The 18,647-nt window shown below is 37.2% G+C and overlaps 2 protein-coding genes across 4 annotated transcripts in view; both read left to right on the top strand.

Annotated features, from left to right (window-relative positions):
• TOPAZ1 (testis and ovary specific TOPAZ 1) overlaps window positions 1-8,606 on the top strand; it is a 114,910-nt gene extending 106,304 nt beyond the window's left edge. Inside the window, 3 exon segments of the mRNA XM_078074116.1 lie at window positions 153-356; window positions 5,181-5,364; window positions 8,387-8,606. Coding sequence (XP_077930242.1) covers window positions 153-356; window positions 5,181-5,364; window positions 8,387-8,606 — 608 coding nt within the window.
• A 1,875-nt stretch (window positions 8,607-10,481) lies between these two features.
• The window catches only part of TCAIM (T cell activation inhibitor, mitochondrial), a 59,087-nt gene continuing 50,921 nt past the window's right edge, over window positions 10,482-18,647 (top strand). Inside the window, exon 1 of one of the 3 annotated variants that reach the window (XM_078074119.1) lies at window positions 10,482-10,616. The gene's annotated coding sequence lies outside the window, so the exon portion shown is untranslated. Of the gene's footprint in view, window positions 10,617-10,781; window positions 10,923-11,023; window positions 11,283-18,647 lie in introns of those variants that run through there. The other 2 variants (XM_078074118.1, XM_078074121.1) reach the window with 2 other exon arrangements.

Consider the following 18,647-nt stretch of genomic DNA (forward strand, 5'->3'; position numbering starts at 1 on the left):
TGTTTCTTAGAGAATATATAAGATGATTGCATTTTAGTGACTGTGACTCCCATAGTGGGTAGCAAAGTGCCAATGGGAGCAGAGAGAAAAGAAAAGTAGTGAGAGAGAGAAGATGGAGATCGATTTCATATCTTCTTTTTTTTTTTTTCCAGAAACTGTGGAGGTCTCACAGTATAGCCTTCTTTTTAATAAACTTCTAGATGCCTGTATAGAAAGCAACAGTCTTGGTATGTCATCCTCTGTAGCAGAATTCATGATTTCAAAGAACATCCCTATTGATTTTTCCTTTCTTAGAAGATTAATTACTTCTTTAGGAAGGAGTTGTTTATGGCTCAAAGCCAGAGCCCACTACAAAAGTAAGTTACATTTTAAAAATTTATATTTGTTATATGAGTTTTGACTTTGATTTTTCTAACCCTGAAGCCTTGTATAATTTTTATGACTAGGCATTTAAATATATAAAAAGAGCATTTGATACACATTCAAATATAGTGGTCTACACAGATTTGTGCTCTCTTTTGAAACCTGTTCTTTCCCTTGTTTCTAATTATTATATCTTCATTTCTTTGCACATTAGTATGCCCCCTGGAGGGTGCACAAAGGAAATAAATGACAGCATTTGAACCAGTTTGGCATAGCTTATAAATATATAGGAGTAAAATAACTGGGTAGAATGAAGTTTAAGGAGTGTTTATATATTTTATTCATCCCTGCCATATCCCTGATCTTTATAAGTTAGGATATTTTATAGCAGGCCACATAGGAAGTACAGAGGCTGCCATTACTGAACATGATACATAGTTTTTTTGCATGGTTCCTAGTAATAGAACTTTGTTAATCTGTTTACAGTTGTTTCTCCTTAACCAGTAGCCTGGAAAACTAATGCTTTCTCTAGTCCCAGCCACCTCACAGGTATTTGAATTGGGAAGTAATTTCGTATAGAATCTAGATCCAGAAAACAATTCTTTTCTGCCTTCCTACAGTAATTTGTCTTAAATTTCTGTTTCTTTTTTTTTTTTTTTGAGAGAGAGAGGCTGCAAGCGCGAGCGAGAGGGGGAGGGGCAAGGGGAGAGGGAGAGCAAGAATCCTAAGCTTGATCTCACAACCCTGAGATCATGACCTGAGCCGCACAGGTGCCCTTGAATTTCCATTTCTTTGACTGCCATGTATATAACAAACATTTGAGTGCCTACTATGTGTCACTACTGTGCCAGATGGGCCAAACATCCCAGCCATCCCAACAGCACTGGGAAGTGTTTTTCACACTGCCAGCTGTGATCAGTTAAGCCAGTGGTGACTTTTTTTCCCAATGAAACAAGAAAGAAAACCTTAGCATACATTACAGGTAGTAAGGTTAAGTATTATCTGGTAAAATTTCATTTCAGTTACATGTATACAGATTATGTACTGGGTCAATCAAAAGTTTTGAAAGCAGAGTTGTTTTTTTTTAAGGATGATCAGAAATTTAGTTTGTTCATAAACACCTCATTTCAATTTTGTGGTTATGTTTCAACTCCTTATACTGTTTCACTGCAGATTACTAGAAATCACACACAAAGTATATATGTACTGTTTGCTATAACTTCTTGATTTTAGTTTTTAGAATCAATATTAATGGGGTTATTTATTTTCCAAATAATTGTTAATAATGGCATGTTCCCCAAATTGAACAATTAGAAGGTGTTTATATGTGACAGGAACAAAACCTAAACTTGGAAACATTTCAATGAGATTTCTATGAATATCTATTTTTTAGTTGGAAATAAGATTTTGTATTAAAGCAGCTAAACTTAAAAAAACTTGTAAAATTTTTTATTAACAGCTTTATTGAGATATAACTCAAATACCATTACAGTTCACCCATTTATAGTGGTGGTAAGGTATTCACAGTTGTGCAGCCATCACCACAGTTCATTTAGAACATTTTCATCATGCCAAAAAGAAACCCCATCATTCCCCATTATAATATTTAATAAAATATTAAAAAAAAAAAGTGACTGTGACTCCCATAGTGGGTAGCAAAGTGCCAATGGGAGCAGTCATTCCCCATTAGCAATCATTCCCCATTTTCCCCCCAAATTCTTCCAGTCCTAATCATAATTTATTTTTAGAGTTTTTCTTTTTTAGTAGTGTTAAAACAATTCATGCCTAGGTACAATTCAGTACCTTTTTTACTAGCACTTTTCCTCTTATCTAAACACATCTATGCCTAGTTTCATATGCAGTGAACTTCTGGGACTTATGCAGGTGAGGTATAGGACAGAGTACTTTTTTTTAAAGATTTTATTTATTTGTAAAAAGAGAGAGAGCACACAAGCAGGGGGAGGGGCAGAGGCAGAGGGAGAGGGAGAAGCAGACTCCCTGCTGCCGAGCAGGGAGCTGGATGTGGGGCTCGATCCCAGGAACCCAGGATCATGACCTGAACCAAAGGCAGATGCTTAACTGACTGAGCCACCCAGGTGTCTCTATTTTTTTTTTTTAAATGTACCTGAGTTATAGAATGAAATGAGTAATTCACAATCATTGATCAGTCTTCAAATCTTATTTCCTGACAGTGTTGACATTTAAAATATCGTTGGATCTTTCTTTAGATTTATCTTCACACATAGTTACCACTCTAAAAAGCCTTTCAGTGCCTTATAATCAGTCTAGTGGTACTTGATTCTGGGCCGATGGCTTTTTCATCAAGACACTGTTAAGACTGTGGTGCCAGTGCCTTTGTTTTGCTTCTTTTTTTTTTTAATATTTTATACAGCTTTATTGAAATAACTTCACATACCATAAAATTCACCCATTTAAAGTGGACAGTGCATTAGTTTTTATTATACTCACAGAATTGTGCAGCCATCATCACAATCTAATTTTAGAACATCTTCAGCAACACCAGAAAAAGAAACCCTAAACACATTAGCATTCCCTAGATAACAAGTAATCTACTCTATTTCTGTGGAATTGCACATTCTGGACATTTCACATAAGTGAAAAAATTCAGTATGTAGTTTTTTATGACTAGCTTCTTACACTTAGCATAATATTTTCAAGGTTCATCCATGTTGTAGCATGTATCAATACTTTATTCCTTTTTATTGCTGAATAATATTCCATTGTATGGAATTTATTTATCCATCCATCCTTTGATGGACATTTGAGTGGTTTCTACTTTTTGGTTATTATTAATAACACTGTGCAAACATTCGCATAGAAGTTTTTGTGTGGATATATATTTTTATTTCTCTTGGGAGCAGAATTGCTGGCTCATATGCTAAATCTATGTTTTTACTATTTTGAGAAACTGCCAATCTATTTTCCCAAAGAAGCTGCATCATTTTATGTTTACATACCCACCATTCAAGTTTGAGATTTCCATTTTCTTCACATCTTCACCAACACTTATTACACTGTGTTTTTTATTTTAGCTTTCTTGGTGGATATAAAGTGATATTTCATTGTGGTTTTGATTTTGCATAATCCTAATGACTAATGATGTTGAACACCTTTTCATGTGCTTATTGGCCATTTGTGTATCTTCTGTGGAGAAATCCTTTACCCATTTTTTTCTTTGTACATTTTTAAATTGGGTTTATTGTTGAGTTGTAAGAGTACACACATATATACACATACACATGCACACAATACACATATAGATATACGCCCTGAATGCAAGTCCCATGTCGAATACATGAATTTCGATTTTTTTCCTCCACTCTGTGAATTGTCTTTCACTTTCTTTATGGCTTGGCTTTGTTTTTTGTTTTCAAACTAATCAAAAGGAAACTGTCCAGGGACGGTAAAGTTGCCTTCCTGATGCTGCTGATTTGCTCTCACTAGTCCTAAAAATACTGATTTTCTCTCAGAGCCAGAAAGTCAGGAAGGGAGATGTTATTAGTGTGTCTTTCCATTATGTTTTTCCCCTAAAACCAAATGGGAATATTTTTCTTTTCATATTTGCTTTTAGGGGAAAAAAGTTAATGATAGTAAATTTCTATTCAGTTTGTTATTTTTTGTTTTCCTCATCTGATCAGCAAAGTAAAGCAAGAACGTATGTAAATTATACTTATCAATAGCTAGGAAAGTTAATGAGTTGATAGTAGTCCTAGAAGTGACCTAGGGAGGTGGGACTACCTAGTATTTAGGAATCCAAAATCTGTGGAGTCAGAAGGCTGGGGTGATTCCCAAAGCCCCTTCACCTATAATGTGGGAGTCACTGTACCTGATTTCAAAATAGTAAACTGTCAGTTAAAATCAGGTAAAACCTATGTGTTTAACACAGGTTCCTGGCACATAGTAAGTCCTCAAAGATTAACCATCATCATCCACATTAGATTTCTTAAAGAACTTATCTTAACAAAACATTTTAAACAAATTTTACATATAGATTTAAATTGGTTTCAGTAAAACAGGACAGTATAATATTGTCTATATACAGGTTGGATGTCTTAGGACTTAAGGGTATTTCCCTACATATCATTTGTAATAAGCACCTAAACAGTTTAAAAATTAAATCTCTTTTCTTGAAAAGTAAAATTTTTAGAACATGAATTGGTGAACACCTACAACACTGAGCACCTACAACACAGTGATCACCTACAGGAAAGATATGTATTTTATTTATTTTTATATCTAAATAATGCTTAGCTCAATGTCAGACATAGAGTAGAACAGTAAATGTTTATTTCACAAACTATAACAGCACTATAAATAAATGCTCAAAAATAGTATAATATCTGTGTGACAGAAAAATCTTCAAATTATAATTTCTACTTTTTTTCTACATTTTGGATTCATAATTCAGGATAGGCAATAATTACAAATATATGTAGTTGCTATTAGACCAGATCCCATTTAAACAAAACCCAAGTCGCTATTCTGGTTTTTTCAGTTATTCTGAAATTATGTTGTGTTGACTATGGCTTGAAATAAATGGGTAGTTGCCACAATTTTTTAAGTAGTTTTTAGGAGAGTTTTTAAAATATATTTCTTACTTCATATTTAATGTTTCAGAAGTATTTTACAAAGAATAATATCAAATGTACTAGGATAAGCTCACCACCATATAATTTGTATAATAAACCTACTGATGTGAAGAATCATTCTGTAATGTAAGTAATTATCACCTGTGGAAGTCTAGCTTTTCACCTGTTGGGGTTTTAGTAAAGTTTGATCTATTATTTGATTTCCAGGTGCTCTTTCATTGGGTTGCTACCCACCGTTGGAGGGAAATTTATACCGAAAACTTCTACTGATTCCTTCTTATTTATCTGAGATTGAAATGCTTTTAGCTATTGAAATCTTCCTAGTATCTAATGCTAGTAGTATTCAGAGTCCTGGAACTTCTACACAGATCCTGCAGATAGTTTTGAAAAGGTTGGTAACTTCTAACTGCATGCTAAAAGCAGATCATGGCTCCCTACACCTGACCTAGGATGTAAATGTTTTTATATATCTTACATTTTATAATAAATATTATATATATATTTTATGCATACTTTATATATACACACATATATAATATATATGTACATATACATACATACTAATATATGTATGTATTTACAAACTTTGGTAACTAGTATATGTATGTATTTACACACTAGTATATGTATACACACTAATATATGTATATATTTACAAACTTTGGTAACATTATACACACTAGTATATGTATGTATTTACAAACTTTAGTAACATTTAAATTGAAAAAGGATTTGACCTGTTTGAGACTTAAAACCAAGTAAGCTGGCATTTAATAAACACATTAGCAACTTTAAAGATGCTGCCAGATGTTCAAAGAAATGGACCCTCTTTAAGTATCAGTCTTTCTTGTGTACAGATAGTTTTTAGATAGGTATCTAAAAGTTACTTATCTTTCTGGTCAACACAAAAGATCTAAAAACCAGGTCTAAAAGGGAAATATGTGATAGTTTATTTGGCTCAGTAAAGAATTCTGTTGAAAATAAAGCTATCAGCCTAATTTCTAGATTTTAAAATGTTGTTATAAATGCATAATATTATAATCTAGCTGTTGGACCAGACTGGTATCTCTTCAAATAATTTTGTTCTAAGTCCCAGACTGTAGGCTTATACCACTCAAATTTCTTATCAGCCTATCGAGGAAACTAATAAAGATCTCATGGGTTTCCTGTTTTAGAGTTTCTTGACAAGAATTTTGCTTCAGTTTATCGGTATTATAAACCACATCATCAGATTGGATATCCTATCAGTTATCTATTACTGCATATAAATTATCCCCAAACAGCTTAAAACAGCAAATATTTTAATTTCTGTGGGTCAGGAATTTTGGAGTAGCTTAGCAGTATGGTTCTGGCTCAGGATCTCTGAGTTGGTCAGGAGTTGAGGTCACCTACCTGATGGTTTGACTGAGGCTGGAGGATCCATTTTCTAGATGGCTCACTAACATACCTATTGCCAAGAATCCTCAGTTCCTTGAGTGTTTTCATGACAGACAGCTAACTTCTCTGAGTGAGTGATCCAAGAGAGAAAAGGCAAGGAGGAAGCTACAGTGCCTTCTTTTTTTTTTTAAGATTTTATTTATTTATTTGACACAGAGAGAGAGGAATCACAAGTAGGCAGAGTGGCAGGGAGCGGCAGAGGGAGAAGCAGGGTCCCTGCTGAGCAAGGAGCCCTATGCGGGACTCGATCCCAGGACCCTGGGATCATGACCTGAGCCGAAGGCAGACACTTAAAGACTGAGCCACCCAGGCACCCCTACAGTGCCTTTTATGACCTATATCAAGAACTGTGAAGGCTCTCAATTTCACCCTATTTGCAGGCTACCAGTCAATCTGACACGGTTCCTAAATCCTAGCATAAGACGCAAGATTCTTTTTATTCATTGTTGAATTTTGGGGGTATTTGTGACCTCAGTGCATAACTAGTGACATGCCTAAATCTTTAACTTTAACTTTGTCCCAAACAATATGATTTTCTCTATTATTATTATCATACTAAGACCTGCCTTGTTACACTAACCTCTCTCAGGGAGAATTTTATTCATCTTTAGACTTTCAAAAACTGCACCTAGTTGGCATATGCCCAGTCTACCAGATTTTAGGCACCACTTCCTAAGCCAGAATGTAGTAGAAGGCACCTGCCAGTCCTTTTTCTCTGTGACCTCTCTGTGACTACTCTGTGACCACTTGGTGACTAAGCTGAAGTTCTTACTCGCACCACTCTTTGCAACACACTAAGGTATTAATGCAAGTAGACTCATTCTTGCACCCTGCTGTTGGGCCCTACAGGTGCCAAGAGCAGGATACAGTGAACACAAACAACTGATGCCTAAAATAACAGCCACAGCTCTATTTTAAAAACTTCCCACTCCCTATCCCTTAGGATAAACAGTCATAAGAATTTTATGAAATTTGGAGACTGGTAGAAAAGTTATTAGAAAAGTAACTAGCACTTTGTGAAGAATCTTAAATCAAGACTAAAAAAAAAAACTGGAAATTTAGTAAAAGTATATAGCTACAATTCTGTTACCAAAGGTTAGCTACCTGTTAAGTATATGCTTATAATTAAAAATAGCTAATATCAAGGTAAGACATGTGACTGTTAGTAACTCCAATTTGATTAAATTCAGTATTCTTGTATACATTACAGTGAATAGTTATGCAGTTACCAACTTTCAGAATACAAAGAGAGAGGTTATTAGCTGTGTTCCAGATCACTGTTTTTCAAACTGTGGGCTGTAGTGCATTTGTGTGATGAAATCAATTTAGGGAATTGCAACCACATTATTTTTTTTAAAGATTTATTTATTTATATGAGAAAGAGAGAGGAAGTACATATAGGGGAGGGGCAAAAGGAGGAGAGAAAGTCTTAAGCAGATTCTTCGCTGAGTGCAGAGAAACGTGGGAATGGGCTTGATCTCACAACCCTGAGATCAGGGCCTGAAACCAAGAGTAAGAAGATTAATCAACTGTGCCACTTAGGCACCCCTACAACCACATTATTAAAAAAATAAAAGACAGGGAGCCTGGGTGGCTCAGTCAGTTAAGCGACTGCTTTCAGCTCAGGTCATGATCCCAGAAGGAGTCCCACGTGGGGCTCCCTGCCTCTCCCTCTGCCTGCTCCACCCCCTGCTTGTGCCTGCTTTCTCTCTGTCAAATAAATAAATAAAATCTAAAAAAAATAAAAGACAGTAGAAAACAGAGTACATTGTCTTAAGGGTTAAGTCTTGTTTTGTGAAACTTCCATCTTTATGTATGAGGGTATATACTGGGTCACAGTATAAAATGTTCGAAAAAATTTGAAAGCCACTATCAGAGGAATACAGTAAAAAGACTCATAGCTTAGTGCCAGTAAATGTAAATGACTCTTTTGAATAAACTATAGTTTCTGACTTTGTGAGTTGTTCAATTTGTAGATGTGAAGAAAACAAATCTCGGAGCAAGGATGATTATCAAGCCGCAGTGGAAAGATTAATTATGGCTGCTCGTATATCGGATCCAAAGCTCTTCATTAAGCACATGACCGTCAATGTTAATAAGGAACAGGTTTATAGTTTGGAACACTGTTCTGCCCTGAAATGGTTGAAAGAGAATATGAAGTGGGCTGGAAAGGTTTGGCTTTTCAGTAACCATTAGTTAATAAAGACTTTTTTTTTTTTTTTAAGTTCAAGTAATCATTGTTGAAAATAAAAGGCAATAAAAATAAAGACTGTTTTCACAATATTCACCTTTTACCTTTTATTGGTTTATAGTAAGTTAATAGTTTCCAAACACTAAAAATTTGGATTGAAGTATGCAAATGGTTTTATCCACACTGAAAAGTGATTTTTCAAATTACTTTTTGACTTCTCTTTACCTTAGGTAAGCCTATGTATGGTTAATCCCTATTTATTCTGAAATCTAAACAGTGGAAAATCACAAACTGAATATTGTGCAGCATTTAATAAGAGGAAGACCTAAAAGGGAAAGTAGGTGAGCAGGTAACTGGAGTTTTCAGATAAACCTTTAGGGGAATGAAATAAGTTTATACACAGTACAGGGTCTAAATCCAATTTTACATCTGTAATCTAGAATAGTAAATACTATTGAAAAATGATTCAAATACTAAAATTCTAGAGCACCTTCTGAGTTATACCAAACAATTTTAAATTACCATCGAATAATTTTCCTTTAGTGTACCTTAGAATGTATGTATTTTGGAAATTTGTAATTTGTTACATTAGGTATGACTAAAGAAAACTATTTTAAACAAATATACCACAACCTAAATACCCTAACAGGGACTGTTCCCAACCACCTTAGGAAGTTAAAACTCCTTTTCTCAAGTCTTCCTCCGGATCTGTAGCACTATCCAAGGTGATCATTCTCAATTCTTGATTTGATACTTTAAAACATAATTTAAAATCATTTAGAGAAAAAGTCTGAATAAGGTGAGTAATAAAAGAGTAAGTCGTGACTAAGGGGACTTAAAGTATTTCTTAAAGTTCTCAAAATATGGTAATAGCATCACTGGAATAAGTCTATACCCTCCCAAGACTAAAAAAAAGTTAAATCCTAGCACTTAGCAAAATGCCTATTATCATATGATGAAATGTGAAATGAATACTATCAGAACGAGATACGGGAAGTGAAGCAGAGGAAAGGTAAAAAAAAAAAATGTTCACTTCTCTAGTATGAAGAAACCCAGTGACAATAACTGCCATTACTTAAACGCGGCACCTAGAAAATAGGTTTGGAGATTACTAGCATCAGTTTGAGGCGCCTTTGAGGACACTTATAAATTAGCCCTTCCTATAGATGGAAACTGAAAACCAAAGAAAGGGGTTAAAGAAATATGAGACCATTTAGACGCTGGTGGCCAAGAGGCATTTGGAAAGATTAAAATGCGAAAGATGGTAAATTAAGCTTATAGGGGGAAAAAAAATGGGATTGGATGGAATGGATCACAAGTGACCAAATTGTCAGGAGCAAGAGCCTTTAGGGATGGAACAAATGGAGGCGGCTTTCCTTCCTTCCTTCCCTTCCTTTTCTTTTTCCTCTCTCAACAGTGCCAAAAGGTAGGGAAAAGAGCGGTTGGTGCATATGCCTAATTTCATTTGTGGCCGTTCCTTGGGATAATCAAAGCCACAAGAGCAAAGTAAAGCTAAAACCCAAAAAAAGAGGGCGGAGGGAATGTTTAAGGTTTGAAAATAGCAAGATCTCGAAGGGACCAAATCAAAAACAAAATGTAAGCTGGAGAAAAATGTTTAGGAATTAGCTATATTTCTGTAAGGAATGCTAAAGGGCATACTTCAATAAGACCTCTAAAATCTGGTGCTCTCAACTGAGAGCCGACCTAAGGCTTCAGCTCCGAAAGCGCCGCGGGCGATTCGCAAGGACAGCCTCGCCCCCTCCCTGGACGCCCTGGGTGGGAGACGCGGGGCGGAAGGGCGCGAGGCGGCCCGGCGCATGCGCGCGTGCCCCTATTCCAGGCTCCAGCGCGTGCTCGGTCACCCTCCGCTCCCCGTCCTGTCCACCCCGTTCCGGTCAGGCCCCGCCACCTGCCGCCTAGTCATTTTTCCGACGCCCGCCGGCCTAGCCCGTTACGTCTCCAAGTGATCATTCGCGTCTCCCAAAGCTTTCCGCGGAGCGCCCCCAGGCCCGCCGGTAAGAAGGCGGAGGGGCAAGGGCTTCAGGGGAGCGGGGATGACAACCGGGTCACCTGGGGACCGCTAGGGGTTTCCCCCGCGTCCGGCTGCGCGCAGGCGCTCAGGGAGGAAGGCCGGGCGCGCGTCGGCCAATGAGAGCGCAAGCTCGGCGCCGGCACCGCGCCGGACTCACCCTGAGCGACCCGCCGCGGCCGGTGCCGGAGGGATGCGCGAGCGGTGCGCGCCCGACTGGGATTTCAGGGGCAGGGGCTCAGCGATCACTGCCTGTAGAAACCTGTCAGCTGGTCCAGTGGGACGAATGCAGGTGAGAACGCCAGGCCCTGGGGCGCGCGCCAGTTGGCAGGGCTGGCGCCCCGGTGCGCATGCGTCCCCGCACAGCCCGGCGGGAGCGACAATCCTTCCTCCTGATACGAGGTGGGAGGTGGAGCAGGTCCGCGGCATCCCACGCGGCGGACGCTGGGCGGAACTGTAAGGAGCAGGAGGGGAGGGCCTCCAGTGGTGCCGTCGGGCTGCTCATCGCGGAAAGAGGGGTCCGGGCGGTCAGCTTGCGGAGTCACCTTAGGTCGACATGATAACTTCTGAACTGAAGCGATTCCAGGGCCCGGAGTGTACGCACCGCATCTGTTTTAACTTGTTTTGAAATGAGAAACCAAAGACGGTTTAGGTTTGTTTCCGACTATAATGTTTCCCCGAAATCCTTACTTTTATCATAGAAGTGTTGTGATTCACACCTCATAGCTAAAGATTTAGGACGGAAGCTAAAGAACCTAGGTTCTTTGCTGTTGTTATAATTTATTAATTTATTTAATAGGACTTCCTGCTTTGCTTTTTCTTTGCCTTTTTCGCTTCCCTGAGAAGTAGTCAACTGAAAAGCGATGAAAAATTGCCTGCTTTTATTTCTCCTTGACGGAACAAACTGCTTTTAAAAACCTTGTAATATAGTTACTAAGATAAGTCACAGTTTAAATGAGAGTAGCCTGAGGATATTAAACTTTGTTAAAATAAGTTACTTTCAAATAAAAATTGTGCCAGATGGCCAAAGACCAATCCTAGAACCTTTATTTAACAAACACTTACTATTTCTGTATCTATCAGAAGTAAGCAAAACCGTTTTTCTTTAAACAACCCATAATTTGGCCTTTCCACAAACTAGATACCTCTTTCTCCTAGATTTGATCTGAAACTGCATAGATTTAATGCCTCAGCACAGAGTTTAGGTTAAAATCAAATTTTCATTTTATGAAATAAAAGCTAATATCCCTATTAAGTGGATGACATTGGCCATTTAAGATGGTTTGTAAATGAATTGTGACCTTCCTCATCTTCCAGCCTCAATCCAGAGTTCTCTATCTCCTTGGAAAAGACCTTCCAAATCTCCCTACCCCCCCATAATACTCAGTGCATGGCTGTATTATTAACTATATTTTATAATTATCTTTATTTTTCCATTCCCTCCATCTTTCCTAAACTAAATTTTTGGACAAGTGGGATTGGCTTAGTGTTTTTTTATTCCCGGTACTTTGCACAGAGCCTGGCACATAAGAACTTGATAAATGCTTGTTGATAAATTAGGTGAATTAAGGACCCAGAGTGCCTCCCTGAAGAGTTAGTTATTTTATAGCATGCCTGAGGCCTTTTCCAAATGGAAGAATAGTAGGCTATATGGAATTTAAGAACCACCCATGTAAAAATTTGTCTAGAGACAAGAACCCTGCAGTTGACCTGGGTGCCCCCGGCTTTCAAACTGTTTCTCACTAGCAAGTGGGAGCACCCAACTCTACTCTGAAGCAGTGGATTTTCAATCTGCTAAAAGTCATTTTGACTTTCAGGGTAGCGAAGTCCTATAAGGGAAAGAAACACAGATCTAAGTCTTCTTGTCTTGTTGGCCATCACATTTCGCATAGTAAATTTAAACGTTAACATTGGGCAGTTATTAGTCAGGCCCCTTATGATTTTGTTTTCCCTGAGGCCTGTGTATTTCTGGCTAGAGTGATGAAGTTGGGTTCTTGGTCTTGCAGAGACGAGGACTGACCCAGGATCTGTGCCACATGAAAAGGCAAGCAGCCATGCCTGCCAGAGGGCTGAGGTTTAACCTTGTTTCCACTTAGAATTTTTTTTAAGCTCAAGAAGTGGGTAAACCATACAGAAAACAAGGAACTAGTTCAAACAAATCTTAAAATTATTTGATTTTTCACATACAATTGAGTATCCAGAGATATTTCCGTAAGTTTGTTAAAGAAGCATTTTTTAATGAATTAAAATTTAAAAGTTTTCTGACACCTCAATCCTGTAAAATGATGAAATAAGGGTTCCTTATTTCCTACTGTGAAAACTTGTTTTTTTTTATTACTTAGCAAGTGCTAACTTTCTTTTTGTCTTTGAATCTTGTTTTTTTTATTACTTAGCAAGTGCTGACTTTCTTTTTGTCTTTGAATAAACAGCCATATTTATTTGTTCTGATAGATTTAGTTTTTTCCCTAAAGTTTATGAAATTAAATCATTCATTTGTAATTTTTTACTTGTATATAGTCTTGCATTGTCTTTTTTAAGACTTTCACACACCCTTATTATAATTCTGAGTTTTCCAGTTATGAAATTTGTTTTTGGATAAAATGTTGTGTGTAAATACATGTTCTGGGGCGCCTGGGTAGCTCAGTCGGTTAAGCGGCTGCCTTCGGCTCAGGTCATGATCCTGGGGTCCTGGGATCGAGCCCCGTGTTGGGTTCCCTGCTCAGCGGAGAGCCTACCTCTGCCTGCCTCTCTGCCTACTTGTGCTCTCTCTCTCTCTGTCAAATAAATAAATAAAATCTTTAAAAAAACAAATAAATAAAATACATGTTCTACCTATATGTAAGCCCTTATTAGGAGGGGTTAAAAGGAATTCTGCAGAATTTTATACACCCTGAATTGTATAATAATAATAGTTGCCACTTATATGAATTTTCTGTTTGCCAGATGTTGCTAAATCCCTTACGTACATTATTATATTTAAGTTTCACAAAAATCCTAGACAGTCCCTACTTTTTACACATAATATACTCCTTAAAACATGTACAAAAGTCTAATGCAGGGGGGTGGGGGGGGTGGCGCCTGGGTGGTTCAGTTGGTTAAGTGTCTGCCTTTGGCTCAGGTCATGGTCCTGGGGTCCTGGGGTCCTGGGATTGAGTCCTGTGTGGGGCTCACTGCTCAGCGGGGAGTCTGCTTCTCCCTCTGCCCCTCCCCCTGCTCTTGCTCTCTCTCAAATAAATAAATAAAATCTTTTTTTAAAAAAGTCTAATGTGTGGGACGCCTGAGTGGCTCAGTCGGTTAAGCGTCTGCCTTCGGCTCAGGTCATGATCCCAGGGTCCTGGGATTGAGTCCCACATCGGGCTCCTTGCTCAGCAAGGAGCCTGCTTCTCCCTCTGCCTGCCTCTGTCTCTCTCTCTCTGATAAATAAATAAAATCTTAAAAAAAAAAAAAAAAGTCTAATGTGGGACTCCATATCCAGAGAGCTAAAAAATAATTATAATAATCTAGATTACATTTCAGCTTTTAGAAATAGACTGTAATGAATATTTCCAGCATTTTATATGTGTCTTTCAACATATTCTCTCAAACACACAGTGCAGATAACTTCAGTCTAGTCCGGTGACTAGACAAACGATAATACCTGTATTTATTGTTGTTTCATTTGTATTAAATTTGTTAGTCTTTATTGCTAGTAGTAGAATTGTAATTCTTCCCTTTTGATAAAGACAAAGGTCAATAAAATACTTACTGAATTGACATTTTCTACAATAAAGTTTATGCCTAAACTACTTCTGTCTAGCAGACTATATATAGCATAGTGTTAGCTCCAAGTATTCTCTCAGCTAATGAAAAATTTTTAATTTTGAATTAAAGGGCAGTTTGGGTGACAGTACATATTATACAGGTGTTTCTGCTGTAATGACATATACACATTCCTGGAAATCCTTACATTCTGCAGGACAATACACTAAAATAGCAGGGTTTATGAAGAAAAAATACACACCACTCAAAACAAGACATGTGGAAGTCTCCAGCTTTTTCATCTGCATTAACAGCTTTCCAGATTGCTTGATGTCGTGAAAAATGCAGGGATACTTGAAGCCACTAACCCTCAGCTTCTTAAACCGAAGGAACTACTGGGGAATTTTCAGGTTTTGTCATTAAGGTCTTTACATATGGCTGAGGCCTTTGTAATTGTAGAAAGACCACTTCTGATCACTCCAAACCTTTAACATGCTGGGAAAAAACTGCATAGGATATAACATCTTTCCCCTATTCACCAATTGCACATAAGCTAATTCACATTAAACTTTCTTCATAGACGAGACAGCTCTTGAACCATCTGTATTATTTACGAGATGAGGAAACAGACTCAGGAAGGTGAAATAACTTGCCCAAGGTCACACCGGTAGTCAGTGCCAGAATCAACATTTGAATACAGATTTCAGACAGGGCAACCTCCCTTTCCTAACCATTGTGCAGACTGCCTTCTCTGACCGAGTCCTGTTAACTTAAAAGCATTTTTGCCTTGCACTGGCTTAGATCAGCACAATCCAATAGAAGTATAATATGAACCACAGATGTAAGTTTACATTTTCTAGTAAACTGCAAAAGACAAAATCAGATTTTGTTTTACTTTTTAAAAAGCAAAAAGAAACTAAGATTAATTTTTTTTTTTTTAAAGATTTTATTTATTTATTTGACAGAGAGAGACACAGCGAGAGAGGGAACACAAGCAGGGGGAGTGGGAGAGGGAGAAGCAGGCTTCCCGCCAAGCAGGGAGCCCGATGTGGGGCTCGATCCCAGGACCCCGGGATCATGACCCAAGCCGAAGGCAGACGCTTAACGACTGAGCCACCCAGGCACCCCGAAACTAAGATTAATTTTAATAAATTATTTCAACTTCTAATCGATATAGAAAAGTATTAATGAGATACTTTGCCATTCTCTCTTTGTACCAAATCTTTAAAATCCAGTGCATACTTGACGCTTAAAATACATCTCAATTCAGAGTAGTCACGTGTGGTATAGTGGCTACCATACATGCTAATTCTTTTTACTCTAGTGCATGTGAACCTTTTTTTTTTTTAACTTTTTTGAAAAGATTTTATTTATTTGAGAGAGAGAGGGAGCCGGGGGAGGAGTAGAAAGAGAGGGACAAACTGACTCATTGCTGAGCACAGAGCCTGGTGCTGAGCTTGATCCCGGGACCCTGAGATCATGCCTTGAGCTTAAACCAAGAGTCAGACACTTTACCCACTGAGCCACCCAGGTACCCCCCATGTGAACCTTTTTAGGAAATCGCCCACTTACTACAAAAGCAGACAGAAAACACCTAACTCTTAACCTGTAATAGCCTTTTTCTTTTTTAGGTTCTCTCTAAATCTAGAAACCATGATTTAATGTTCAGACTTGTATTTAGGAACATTTTATTTTCATTGGGAGAATCCGTTGTCCCATTTCTAAGTATCAATGTCCTTTATTAGTCATTGCTCAGTAGTAATTTTACCCTATGATTACAAAGTGGACAGTGAATGTATAATTTTTCTGTACAACTGAAAACCAGTACTTTAAGTACAGAAGCTTGCTTATTTAAATTCAAGTTACTTAAATTCAAGAAACTTTTTTTTGCTTTATTTTTGACAGAAACGCTTCTAAAACGTGCTACATAAAGTCTCTGCACAAAAAAAAATTCTCTGCACAACATACCTTGTGCTCCATGTTTGAAAATCATTAAGGATTCTTTATAATTTTTGCAATTTTGCTGTTGGTTATTCTTTGGAGACTAATTCTGAGCTAACTCTGAAGTTATAAAGCTACTTTCTATGGTAAATGAGCTGCTTTTCCTAGCAAATCTTATTCATAAATGTTTAGATATATATTTAGTGTAACTTGGCTGTCTGCCTCGAAAACTCTTTATGAATCAAATTTGAAGCAACTAGTCTTTCCTAAATTCATTTCAAAATTTTTGTCTATAGTGTGTTTTAATTTTCAAACTTCAAAACATTTTTTTCAAATCAGTTATCATAACAGTTTCTTTTCAGTGTTGTGTTTGTTTTGATGTCTTGCTTTTGAAAATGTGTAGTAGAGCATGTCGTTTGGATCACTTACCTTGTTCATCGAATGGAGACATTTTTATTTTATGAATCTTTTTCTAAGATATTGCTGCAAAAGACAAAACAGGTTGCACTGTTGTACGTCAAGGTGCTTTGCATTTTTCAGTTATTCTGGCTTTTCAAGGGTGCTTTTAGGATCATTTTATGCTGAATAATGGATGTTGGTTAGAGCATGGCTGCGTATTTCATCTGTTTCCCATCTGTATTCTTGGATGATCATATGCCTCTCAAGTATTATTCCTCATTTCTTATCCACAGTTTTAGCTCATTTATTAGTATCTTTGCAGTTAAATGGCATAAATTTTCTTAATAATATAAAAAATGAGGGGCACGTGGCTGGCTCAGTCAGAAGTGTGTGTGACTCTTGATCTTGGGGTTGTAAATGCGAGCCCCACGTTGGGTGTGGAGAGTACTAAAAAAAATAAACTTTAAAAAAATAACATAAAAAATGAAATTTCATTATGTGTGAGCGTGGCAAGCTGTTTCTTCTTGAGCTAAATTGGGACTATAGTCTAGGACTGTCTTTGGACAGATATCCCAGGGGATCGGGTCCTGTCTTAAATACCAAGTGAACAACACCCTTTCCTACTATATACATTTTCTTCATTTAATTTGAATGCTAAAAGCATTGACTTAAAAAAAAATTTTAAGAATGTATGTCACATGTTCATTGTAAATAAACTAGGAAATTAAAAAATTAAAGCACTTAATATCCTACTACCTAGAGATAGCCAGTTAGAGATTGCATATGTGTATCCTTCTAGTCTTTTCTTTGCAAGCTTTGAGCCTTGTATCTGTGCTGTCTTAACTAAGATTAGATTATTCTGGTTATTTCTTGAAGAAATTTGGTGAGAATTCAGTCCATCACAGATTACATTGAACCTTTATTTAGATAGTCCAAATGGTTTTATTTCCTCATTGCATCTCCATTTGATCTCCACTCTTCAAAATGATAGCAGTATTTCCTGTATCTGTGTGTTTGTCTCAGATAAATTATAAAGGTAAATGGTTAAATAAAATCACCTTTTTAAACATTTAAATAAATACCTCTAAACACATTATGCATCCCAGAGACTCTTGCCACACCAGTCAGCCAGAAAATAAAGTATCCATTGTTTGAATATCTTGATTTGTCTTTAAAATACGTATTTCTATCATTCTGTTAATGGCGGTTATGCTTCATTATATTATCTTGGCTTGGGTATATTAACTATATCATGAAAAATTTTTTTTTTGAAGGTGGAGAGGGGGGAATGGACAGAGGGAGAGGGAAAGAGAGAAGCAGGCTCCACACCCAGCAGGGAGCCCGACACGGGGCTGGATCTTAAGACCCTGAGATCATGACCTGAGCTGAAATCAAGAGTCGGACACTTAACCAACTGAGCCACCCAGGCGCCTCTCATGAGAATATTTTTTTAAGCATACTTAATGCTCAAGCTTTGACGGAATATGATTTTAGACATCTGGTGGTTTGTTTTGAGAGAGTATGCTGCTGAACAGATCTCTAGAAGAGTGGAATAATGGAGAGTGAGAAAGCTTAAGAGCTTGATAATAGGGGGAAAAATAATTTTTTACCTGTGATTATTATGTGAATTATTTGGCATTTCAAGATTTATTTAGGGACTACTTTTAGGATTTTTTTTCTCATAGGATTTTTTTTAAAATCACTTTGTCAGTTGACATGGATACCATACTATAGTTGAAGATCTTCCTAAAATCTAAATTATTGGAAAAGTTCATGTAATTAAAATCTTTTCCCCCATTTATCTGCTTAACTTTTTTTAAAAAATAAAACTTTTTTAGAGCAGTTTTAGGTTCACAGCAAAGTATAGAGTTCCCATATACTCCCTGTTCCTGATACACACAGTCTTCCACACCCTGCATGGGACATTTGTTATAATTCA

This window comes from Halichoerus grypus, chromosome 1 (genome assembly GCF_964656455.1).
Source record: "Halichoerus grypus chromosome 1, mHalGry1.hap1.1, whole genome shotgun sequence".
Lineage (NCBI taxonomy): Eukaryota > Metazoa > Chordata > Mammalia > Carnivora > Phocidae > Halichoerus > Halichoerus grypus.